General features: G+C 36.9%; 1 protein-coding gene across 1 annotated transcript in view; it reads right to left on the bottom strand.

Moving 5' to 3' along the window:
- LOC150099915 (protein C-mannosyl-transferase DPY19L1-like) overlaps window positions 1-12,765 on the bottom strand; it is a 331,158-nt gene that overhangs the window by 251,961 nt on the left and 66,432 nt on the right. Inside the window, exon 3 of the mRNA XM_090403079.1 lies at window positions 4,803-4,890. Within this exon, the coding sequence (XP_090259205.1) occupies window positions 4,803-4,890 (88 nt within the window). The remainder of the gene's footprint in view (window positions 1-4,802; window positions 4,891-12,765) is intronic.

Below are 12,765 nucleotides of genomic sequence, written 5' to 3'. Positions count from 1 at the left end.
ATTACTATTCTCTTCCTTTAATGAATACCTGATGAAGGCTGTTATAAGCTGAAACTAGTTGCATTATTCTCATAAAAAACTTTATAAGTTACCTCGGTTTTTTAAGTCATTAAATCTATATTTTTTAAAAATCTATCACAACAACAGAGTAGAAGTCCATAATTACACACACACACACATATATATATATGTGTGTGTGTGTGTGTGTGTGTGTAATTATATATGTGTCTATATATATATATATATATATATATAGACACATATATTTAGAATATGATTATAAATGTATATTCCAACCAGTTGGTGTGGAATGGTTTCTAATACTAGCTAGAAGTTGGCTATAGTCCTGACTTATGCTGGATCTTATGTATTAGGTAGGCTGAATGTGTGCCATCCAGATTCTTGGAATGTTCATGCTGCCATTGTTGTTGATATTTAGGTGGTTTATCAGAATTTCACAGGCTTCCTTAAATTTCCTTTCGTATCAGGTTATTGTATGGTGTAAAGAGCGGGTGCTTTTCCAGTCGATTTGGAAAATGATAATAATATCCTCTACATGTCAGGTGTTGAGCACGTGATCTGAGAGGCCTGCTTCACCAAAATGGTTATATTTAATGTGTCTTATGTGTTCTTTCTTACATATAGGGATTGTACGTCCTGTTTCACCAATGTACGGTAAGTTACAGTGGATGCAATAGACTCCAGGATGTTCCAAGGGGAGGGGAGGATCCTTAGAGGAGTTGAATATGGTTTTAAGTTTAGTAGGTGGCTTAAAGGTGGCATTGAGGTTATAATGGTGTAGGATTCTGTTGATTTTTTATGTATGGGATGGCTAGGGTCATCCCATACATTAAAGGGTTATTGGAAAAAATCAACAAAATGACGTCTCCATAATTTTCAAAAATGTACTCCGATCACTGTGCAAGCCTAAAAGAAAAGATTTAAATAAATTGGCATTCTAGGCAAAGAATAATGGTTTGTCAATTTTAAGTTGCAAAGTATAAGGTTATGTACTCTTTTCATGAGTCTAGGGATTTAGGAGTAATGGTGGATAGAGATTGAATTTCAGAGCATATATATTGCAAATTCACGAAATAGCTCAAAGGATTACTTGGATATTGAAAAACACACTAAGAAGTAAAGGCAGAGAGTTTATCATCCCTCTTTATAAGGCTATAATTGTGTTAAAAAGGTTATAAATCCCAATCAACATACTCAATATAGACCTATAATGCTTCAATTTAGCACAGCCATTATGCCTAACACAGTTCCTTACAGAAAATGATTTAATTTCAAAAAAGCTAATTGGAAGAGTTTCATGGAAGATCTTGACTGCTTCATAGGACAAGTCTCTCCAAACTCTCAAGAGTATCCCTAATTCATAAAAAATACTGCAGACAATCTCCACTAAACGCATCACCCGAGGATGCTGCACAAACTACATTCCAAGCCTTTCCAATGATATACAAGCCCAATATGCCAATTATTTACAACTTTACAACACCAACCTCTTCTCAGAGGAGACTATCCATGCAGGCGAAAAATTATGCTCCCAGATGGCAGAGGAAAGGTATTCCTCATGGGAAAAAAAGAAATAAAAGCCCTCCACATGACTCATAGTAGCAGAAAGGCATGGAACTTTATCAACAGAATTAGGAAGAATTTCACTAAGAAATGAGTTTCCACAGGTAACAGCTAATCAAATTGCTCACCAGCTGCTGCTGAATGAAAAATTTCATAAAAGCAGACAAAATATAAGATATTTAGAACACCAAGTGAGGAACAAAACATGATTAACTCTGATTTCACAATCACTGAACTCAACGTTGCCATAAACCTATTCAAGTCTAGAAAATCTGTAGGCCTTGATAATATCTGTAATGAACAAATTAAACATTTTGGATCCATAACCTATACAACACTTGCCTCAGAACCCTAAGGATACCAACTATCTGGAGGCATGCTAAAGTGGTGGCCTTTTTGAAACCAGAGAAAACTCCAACCAAAGCAAAAAATTACAGACCTATATCACTACTCAGCGACCTCTTTAAACTCTATGAATGATTAATTTTGAATAAGTTACAATCTCTAATCGAACCCCATCTTATTGCTGAGCAGGCTGGTTTTAGACCAGTCAAATCCTATACATCAAAAATTCTCAACCTCACTCAATATACAGAAAATGGTTATGAGCCAAAACTAGCCACAGGAGCAGTCTTTGTAGACCTAACTGCAGCATATGATACTGTAAACAATCTCAGTCAGAAACAAATATATGGAATAACTAGAGCCTATTGCTTCGTCCTACTGATCCAATCACTCTTGGAAAACAGATGCTTTTTTGTTGACCTGAGGGGTAGGAAGAGATACTGGCATCCCCCCCCCCAAAAAAAAAGCCTCTCCCAGGGAAGTGTGCTATCACCATTACTTTTCAACATCTATGTCAATGATCACCTCATCTTTTTACGAACTAGAAATTTCATCTACACTGATGACCTTGCCATAGCTACTCAATCAAATAATTCCAAGTCCATTGAAACTACTCTATCATTTCCCTTAAATAGTCTAACCACATGTTATAGCAGTAATCGATTAAAACCAAACCCCTTGAAAACCCAGACTGGCTTTTTCTACCTTAATGATAAGGAAGCCAACAGGATGCTACAAATTTCTTGGGAAGGCTCTAATATAGAACATTCCTGGAACCCAGTCTACCTAAGTGTGACTCTTGATTGCATTCTTTCATATAAAACACATATAGAAAAAACAAAGGCAAAAGTTAATGCAAGAAACTATACTAAGAAAGCTTACTTCCTCCGAATGGGGTGCAGACCCTAGCACAGTAAGATCTTCTGCCTTGGCCCTTTGCTATTCTTCTGCTAAATATGCCTGCCCTGTATGGGCCAGATACTGCCATGCTGAAAAACATGACCCGGAATTGAATGAAAGCTGCCGCTTAATTACAGGATGCTTAAAACCAACACCATTAAGAGACCAGTATATTTTGGCTGGTATTGCACCCCCTTTCAAGTTTAAGATTTACATTCTCAGGTGATGAAAGAAGCAAACAAATGAATGATGAGCACCACCCACCATTTGGTCAAACTACAGTGCCCCAAAGACTAAGATTCTGACATAGCTTTCTAGCAACCATTGAACCACTAGAAACCCTCCAGAGAGATGAGACTTCAACAATGGTTTTCATTATGCCCTGAGAATAATACTGGTATTCCAACAGGTGAACATCTTCCATGTGGTGCCTACTTGGACTGGAATACGTGGAAAAGCCTCAATAGACTACGAATGATAGGATGCTGCAAACAGAACCTCATTAAATGGAGATCAGATAATTGTGAGTGTGGGGCAACCCAGTCCATGGAACACCTTCTTTCTTGTCCCCTTCTTCAAATGCCTTGCGCAAAAGAGGACCTTATATCCTGCACGGAAAGAGCAGTTGATTGTGCAAGATACTAGAGGAACATTTGACCATATTTACAGTATATAACTTATGTATAGTTTCTTTTTCCTTCATATTTTACTTATTATTCCCTGTGTAATTTACCTATTAAATGTAAGCTGTTCTCATCTGTAATGTATCCTAATTTGTTGTAAATAATGTACCAATTACTTACTACTGTACCAGTAGTAAGTAATTGGTATATATTTTATCATCAGGATTTCTTGGGGATCTGGAGGTGGTGGAGAGGATTCAGAGATGAGTGACTAAACTGGTGACAGGTCCATGAAATGCTCCCTATGAGGATAGATTCAAGGTGAATGAGTTGCAAGTTTAGTTGAACAGATGGATAAAAAAAGAACTGATAAATTACTAACAGGGTTCTATAAGAATGACACAAAGATAATTTTCAATACACGACAATTGCAGAGAGAACTAACAGTCATTCCTGAAGATGGGTAAGAGTGCAGTTAGTAAAGGTGTATGGATTAAAGTTTTTGCTTGGAGAGCATTGAATGAGTGGAATGCATTGCCAAAAGTTGTTGTGAGAGCACTGAGTGTGAATGAATTTAAGGAGAGGTATGATAGATATTGCACATATAAAGGCTAGTGTCAGTCTCTGGCAATGAATCTTCTGACTCCATGGAGATATCCATATAATAATGCATTGTTGTGATTTTGTTCACTTATTTATTATTATTATTATGTGACACCTCCAGGGAGTCCAAAGATTCATCGAGGGAGAGCACTTACTCTACAACTCTACGTCTCCACCAACCGCAACTACCTACGCCATCTACTGCTGACCACCACCATTAGTATATTCACAGACAATCACAAGCATCCATGTCCACGGTGGGATTCTAATCAGCAACCTTTTGGCTCGAGAGCGGATAAGCTGACCACTTGGCCATCCAGGCCGGCTACTGCAGAAAGCAAGAAATGTGGTAGTTTCTGTTTTGAGACAAACAGAAACTACCACAGCTTGTCATCTACTACCTTGATTGTATCAATACCAGTGAAAGCAATAATACACACATACCCATACACGCACAGTCATGGTTCTGCCTCACTTGCTATGCACTGGATAGAATGATGCCCTTCCAGAAATTCAACTGTCCTACCTTGTATTTAAGAAATACTATTACTGATAACAATTTCCCAAATCTTTTTGTATAGACAGTCTGTCATTAAGAATAAAGACTGTGCTCACATGTATTTTATGTTTCTTTTAAGACACACAGAATTTTGATTTTATTAATAATCTAAGATTTCTTAAGACTGCACTCATTTCTTTTTATCATAATTTATTTCAAGAAACAATGAGTTTTAATATTCAGCTTACCATTTCTGTCCTGAATGTCATTTCTCGTTCCAATGCTGAAAGATGTGAGAAATGCCGGTCATTTTCAAACATAGATGACTGATGGTAACTTAAAAAAAAGAACAAAAAAAAATTATGCTAAAAATTGCACATATTATATATATATATATATATATATATAAGTGTATGTACATTGTAATAACTTCACACACGCACACACACACACAACACCCATACACAATATATGAGTGTGTACTGGAGAGCTATAAAAGATTAGTTGTTTAGTTTTAAAAAAATAGCATTATCAGTCAAAAAATTGTTAGCATGAGACTGTATTGTGAAGTTAATTAGTATTAAGTTAAAAGTTTTGTTTTAAATATGCTAATTTAGTATTTTTCATAGTAAGTTATGTAGCGTAGCACATGGCACCAATGCAAAACAGGACAATGGCACCGAAGGCGTCACAGTTCAAATAATTTAGCCAAGGGGACTTCATGCAGTGCAATGTTTGCAAAATGTATGCATTAACGAAGACAAATGGAATTTGGCTTGAATGTGATAGTGGAGGGAAAGTGTGCTGAAAATGCTATGAGCGGGGATCAAAAGTGTGTCTCAGGTCACAAGATTGTTGAAGTAGTGGATGGAACTCAGAATATGTGTGGTGTGGTGTGGTGTACTATTCTTTGAACGAAAGAATAGTATGACTGATATAAAGAATGAAGTGTTTGCTGTAATGAGTGTGATAGCTTGGTTATGAGGAGTGATATACAGGGCAAAGAGGAGCTGGAGCGAATGCAGAAACACCTGGCAAGTGGGTCAGCTGATAGTAGAAAGAAAGACGTGTGAGATAAGAGAAATGAGGGCTTGACCAAGAAAGAGAAAGAAAAATTAAGGAGTGAGTATTGTACAGTGATTCAATCATTAAAGGTGTGATTGATGAGAGGCTGAGAAAATCATGCTTTTCTGGGTGCAAAAATTAATGATGTTAGTGAAGCTATTAGATCGCAAAAGGATAGAGTGAAAAAGACTATAATATTGGCTGGAACAAATGATTTGAAAGGAGAAAAGTATGGCATGAGAGAGGACATGAAAGAATTACTGGAAGTAGTAAAAGAAAAGCGTGAGAGAGTTAAGAAAGTGAGTCTGTTGCCACAGTATGACAAAGTACAGCTGAGAAGGAGGGCCATAATGGCGAATGACTCAATGCGTAGGTTATGCAGGAGGAGTGGTGTGGAGTTTCTGGAATTGTGGAGTGAGTTTGATGGGCAAAAGGACTTATACTAGAAGGATGGCTTGCATCTGAATGGATTTGGCGTTCAGAGACTGGAAAACGTGTTGTTGAATGAAGTAAAGTGAATGTGCAGAATCAGGGAACTAGAGCTTTTAGAGGCGGGAGGAGGGGCTGTTGAGTGGATATGCAGATCAGTGGGGCAGTTGAGTCTAAGAATGTATATAATATGCCTAAGTTTAGTACCACAGTTAACAAACTACAATGGAATAATTAGTATAAAGCATCAGGGTAGTGGTTGGCCTAAAGGGCTTTTGCACTTTATGTATACTAATGCTAGGAGCATTTGGAACAAGCAGGAAGAATTTTTGGCATTGGTTAGTTCATTCTGGCCAGAGGCTATTGGCATAAGTGAGACAAAGCTAAAAGAAGATGATAGAGTTAGTGGGATAGAATGTGAAGGGCATAGTGTATTCAGAGAGGATAGAGAGAAAAGAATGGGAAGAGGAATGCTATTCATGACAGCTGATGAACTGAAACCAAAGTTCAACTGCAAGTCAGCGAAAATAGCACATATGAAGCTATCTGGTGTGAGATAGCAACCAGCAGAACAAAATATACAGTTAGATGCTGCTATAGAACATAATTTAGAGAAGATAATGGAGATAGTATGCATTGGCAAAAAACTCAATGAGTGCAGGATAGATATTTATTATGAGTGATTTCAACTATGGGAACATAAACTGGAAGGAGGAGAGGACACATAGGAGGAAGAAAATCTGAGACAGCATGTGATGGAATATACTAGGGGTTCAGAAGTGCCTGATCTGAGAATCTGATCTGACCTGATCTAACTGCATCTGAAAATTTGTCTATAATGAATATGACCATGTTGCCACCAATTGGTGAGAATGATGATACGGTCTTGAGCTGGGAGGTGGCTAGGTCAAGACCATACGATCACTCTCCCCAATCATCACATATGCCCCATCTTAATTTTCAGTTAAAATGGGGCATATGTGGAATTACAGGACTGGTAAATATGGCAAGCTTAGGAGATTGCTTGGATTGGTGCCATGGCATGCGAAAATGCAAGGGCGGATGTTGATAGTGCATGGGAAGTGGTAAAGGAGTGTTTGAGGGAGGTAATGGCAGACTGCATACCCAGAGTCAGGAGAGTAAATCAAGTGGGAGTTAAATGGATGAATATCATCATTAAGCTAGAGGTGCAAAAACAGACAAATTGTGGAGAGAATTTAAGGAGAAAGATGGCCAGCAGGCACATGAACAGTACAAAGCACAGGCCACATATGGACTACTACACACAGATTTCGTCAGCTGGTTTTCAACAAGATGAAGAGATGCTAGAGAGGGTCCAGAGGTGATTAACCAAAATAGTTTCTGATCACTGAAATGTTGAATATGAAGAGAAGGGTTGAGACGATGCAACTAACAGTCTAGTGGATAGGAGGAATATGGGTGATATGATAAAGACGTACAAGTTAGTAAGAGATTGTTATAGGAGGTTTTTCATAAAATGGTGGGAAACTGGGGAAAAAGAGATGTCATCCCTGGAAACTTTATAAGGAGGATGTGAACAAGGGAGTGAGAAGCAAGTTTTTTGCATGGAGAATTGTGAATAATTGGAATGATTGCCTGAGAGCATGGTGTCCACAGAGAATTTGAATGTGTTTAAGGCACAGAATGATAAGCTGTGTGTATGACACAAGGGATCTCCTAGATGAGTCTGTGTCTCCATGGGGATCTTAGGATAATAATAATAATAGCAAACAGATGCTGTGTGCAGACAGTGTCAGGATAGAGTAATCTACTGATATTTTTCTTTAACTGTTGGAGATTGTAGTCCTATAAAAATGCTTCAATGGATGAGAGAGAGAGAGAGAGAGAGGCTGTTCTACAGAATTAAGGTGGAAGGAATGAAAGATGACTAGAGAGTAGAAGGTTTGGTAAATATGCAAGTTCGACTGTAAAAGGATGTTGAGCAGCTGAACCACAAGTTCTTGTAGATCTGGCAGAAATAGATGGCATAATGGATGTTTGTTCTGCTGAACAATGACCATGTAGAAGAGAGAAACAGTGCAGAAACTGATCTTCTATGGGGAAGTGGCTAAAAGAAGCATCATTTACCAACTAGACTGCCCTGTTCTGAACAGCATCAAGAATTTTTAGAGGGGGCCTTAAGTGTACCCCCCCCCCCGCCCATACATAAGAGTAGTATTCCAGTGTTGGTTGAATTTGGGACTTATACAGAGTAAGTCCCAAATTCTGGCATTCTTTTCCAGTCAAGAAGTACTGTCTTGACTGGAAAAGAATGGCAAGTTTTTGGAAGCTGTTCATGCTATAAAGTGATATGATTGTGCCAGGAAAAGTTTGAATTAAGAGTATGTCCAAGAAGAGAGATTTGGTCTTTACTGTTGAGCTGAGCATCATGAAAAGTAAGTGGAAACATCTGAGGTCTTTTTTACAGGAAAACAAGCAAAACTGAATTTTGGAAGCTTTGAAGTTGACTAGGTTGATTTTGCCCTAATCAAGGATACTGTGGATATTGGTGTTCAGAATTTTTAGAAGTGCCTGTAGCATAATATAATTATTAAAATAACACATAAGATCACAGTAATAACTTTTAATTAATAAAGGTACAGATGTTTCATACTAAAACTAATAGTACATCTTCAGTGTCACACAAACAGTTATAGGAATGAATACAAGTAACAAACATTCGTTACTTGTATTCCATTCCTATATCTTAAAGATTAATTATTATTTTTTATCATTTCCTAGCAAGCGGCAACAATTGTATTTTAATAGGTGATCCACCGAATGTTCCTTACTTGTATTCCATTCCTATAACTGTTTGTGTGACACTGAAGAGTATGCATCTGTACCTTTATTAATTAAAAGTTATTCCTGTGGTCTTATGTGTTCTTTTAATAATTGGTGTTCAGGGCACTTATTACAGATGATCTTGAAGCATGAGATATTTGAGCACTGCAAAACTTGTCATATGACTAGGACAAGTGGAGTGTACTACTGTCAGCAAAACTAGGGTTTGCAGTCAATGAGAGCAGGTCATTTATATAAATCAGGAAGAGAGTGAATGAAATGACAGAGAGAGTCCTAAGCGATACCAGCACTGACAGGAAAGTCTGAGGAGAGAACACCATCTAACATTACATGTAGGGATCAACTCTGAAAGAAAACTGGCTATCTATTTACATAATGATGAAGACAGTACATATGATGATAAATTCTTGAGAAGCCCTTAATACCAGACCCTGTCATAAACCTTGGAGATGCGAAGAGCAATGGCATAGGTTTCAAAACTTTTCATGGAATGGTTCCAAAGGTGTGTGATGTAAGCCAGGAGATCTCCTGTGGATCTAGAGAAGTGAAATCCATAGTGGTGGTTACTAATTAGATAACAGTTCTCAAAGTGTTGAAGTTCACTGTTGATAATCTTCTCCATTACTTTAGACAAAACTGATGTGAGAGCAATAGGTCAATAGCTTGATGGAAAACATTTATCTCCTTTATTAGGAACTGGTTGTATACATATATATTATCTACTCTATATATATATATATATATATATATATATATAGTTTTATGAAAAATTAAATGACTAGAACCGAGATTTAAGTAAAAAGGTTTTAATATAAACACACTACTAGTTTAGGCCTGTAACAGCCTTCTTCAGGTGACATTATAAAAGAAAAAACACTAAAGCTACAACCTCCCAGATAGTCATTCAGCTGTAATCATGTACTGCCGTTCACGTGATGCAGCAAACACGTACTCTCCCAACAATGCAACAAACGAAAGAACAGCTTCAAATACAACTACAACGTTTTCATGCTAATTATGTATAAAGACTGTCTGTGTTGTTCATAGTCTTTTAACCCTCAATGTTTAGTGTTTTTTCTTTTATAATGTCACCTGAAGAAGGCTGTTACAGGCCAAAACTAGTAGTGTGTTTATATTAAAACCTTTTTACTTAAATCTCGGTTCTAGTCATTTAATTCTTCATAAAACTATGTATGTTAACCAAGTGAATGATCATTCTGTCATATATATATATATATATATATATATATATATATAAAAAGATAAGCCAAAATTTTAAATGTTTTTATGTCACATTTTTCTGTCTTCCTGGCTTACCAGCCCGGAACTTGGGGGGAGGTGGGGGTTGGAGCCCCCTAGTGTGTGTGTATATATATATATATATATATATATATATATATATATATATATACAGCAATCCCTCGATTAATGCATCTCCGATTAGTGAACCTATATACATCTTAAAAATATATGTTACAGATTTTAAATATTTTCTCTCTGTACATTTTTATGGCTAACTATTAAAATAAAACACTTATGAGGATGAAATAATTTAGTTACCAATTTAAAACATTTTACAAAGTTATTTTTAATGGCATACTACACTATTTCTATGTACACAATGTTCCAAATTTACTGCCAAAATTTATGTCACTGATAATTACGTAGCATTTTGTGATCGTATCTCAAGCTTCCTTTGCAATTGTTTTCCTTACTTTCTTATTTTATAGTATTTTCCCAACCTTAATCACGAGTAAAAGAATTAGTGAGCAAGAAAGTGAAAGTGTGAAAAAGATTCAAAAAGTAATCTCACTGAAAGAAAAACTTGAAATAATAAAGAAAAACGAACAAGGAGAGTCCAGAACAAAGAAAGGACAAGAACAAAAAAATAAGTGAATCAACTATAAGAAATGGCCTTCATAAATCACAGGTGAAGCTGCAAGTGCAGATAAGAAAGTGGCCACAAATTATCCAGAGATTTTGAAGAAAATTGTGGAAGAAGTGAGCTATTGTGACCAACAAATATTTAATGTCGATGAAACCAGCCTTTTTTTTTTTTTTTTGGAAGCGAATGCTTTCCAAGACTTTTCTGGACTAATCAGAGAAATCCGAGCCTAGATATAAAGTCGCTAACTCGAATGAAATTGCTGCGAGCAATATGCAAGCCGTTTGGAAGTACATTCTTCCACATTGTGCAAATGATTTTAGAGGCTTTTCAAATGAATATAAGTTATATCTCATTCTGAGAAATTGAGTGACTCTGACCTGGTAAATTTAGATGCACAGCAGGAAGATCCTGAAGAATATGAATAAAATTTAATCAATTACAATCCTGAAAAGATTTCACTGAAACAATTTTAGAATATTTTTCATACTATCAAAGTTTATAAGCAGCAATGCTTAGAGGTTGACCCTGATGGAGAGAGAAGCAGTAAAAGTAGAAGAGGCAATAGAGCCATACCATTAGTTGTATGAAAAAATGAAACAGAATGCCCACCAAACTACTTTAGCCCAATACTTTGTTAAGAAGTAGAATAATAAATTTATATTCTGAATATGTATTTTGTCTTTCAGCTTCATGGTTTTCCTTTAACTAGGACCTGAGATATATCCTAATTCTTTTTTTAAAAAAAATTAAGGGTTAAAAAATAAATTTGGGGAACAAATTATACTTTTTCCCATAGGTTATTATATTCGATTAGGGGCTTTAATCGAGGTATTGCTGTATATTTTTTATGTTGTCCCATACACAAGAGGTTGGTTGATCAACCTATAGTACATTAGTACTGTGTATAGGTAGTGGGCTGGGAAAGGAAGAACTTGTTTACATTTGATTTAAATGACTGTAAATTGTATTCCTTGGGAAACACAGCAAGGGGGGGGGGGGAACTGTTCCACAGTCTGTAGGGATGAAGTTGTAGGGATGAAGGAGGAGGAAAAGAAGCTTGTTCCGTTTGTTTCTAGATGTACTGTGACGGGATATTGAGCAGCAGCTGCACATGTTCCAATGAGCTTAGCACTGAGTGGAGGAATTATTGATGTTATTTCAGATGAGCATTTGCATGGAAATATTTGCAGAATATACATATTGCAGAAACCAAACATCTGTGCAAAAGTGGGGGGGGGAGAGTTGGTAAGAGATGGTCATTAATAAGTCTAATTGTTCTCTTCTGTAGTGAAAACTCTATATGTGGGAGCAGTATTCAATAGCTGGGCAGATTTGTGATTTGTATAATGTTAACAGCTGTTCGGGAGCAAAGTAACATCTCGAGCGAAAGAGAAATCCTAGTTTTTTTGAAGCTAAAGATGCAATGGTTGTGATGTGTTTATGCCAGGAGAGGTTTCATGTGAGGATAATTCCAAGAAGAGAGATCTCAAACTGTCTGGAAATTTGGGTATTGTCGCAATTCACTTCTACTAGGCATGGAAAGTTCATTCCGTCATCCTACAATAGGATAATGCATATCCTATTGTAGGATGGCTTGGAGATCAGAATTGAGGGTGGTTCTGTAGGTTGAGGTGAGTTGTGTAGGATAAGATTTATCAAATGAAAGCGAGGAGTGTAGTGTGCTGTCGTCTGCAAAACTGTGTATTGGGTTGGAGATCAACTGAAGTAGGTCGTTGATATATAGTGGGAAGAGTTGGTGAGAGGACAGAACCTTGTGTAACCCCAGCATTAATTGAATGGTGAGAGGATAGGGAGCCATCCACCATCACACACAGTGTGAGTCCAGACAGAAAGATGGCAATCCAACTACTGAAGTCCTGGGTCAGACTAAAGGAGGTAGTCTGCTTAGTAATCCTTTGTGCCAGACCAGGTCAAAGGCTTTGGAGATATCAAATGCAACCACTTGAGATTCACCAAACTCCTCCATGGCATTTGTCCAGAGA

The sequence above is a fragment of the Typopeltis vanoorti genome, chromosome 13, assembly GCF_054136105.1.
Source record: "Typopeltis vanoorti isolate ZY-2024b chromosome 13, IOZ_Tvanoo_1.0, whole genome shotgun sequence".
Taxonomy (NCBI): domain Eukaryota; kingdom Metazoa; phylum Arthropoda; class Arachnida; order Uropygi; family Thelyphonidae; genus Typopeltis; species Typopeltis vanoorti.
Note: the sequence above shows the minus strand (reverse complement) of the source record. Positions and strands in the feature narration are given on the sequence as shown.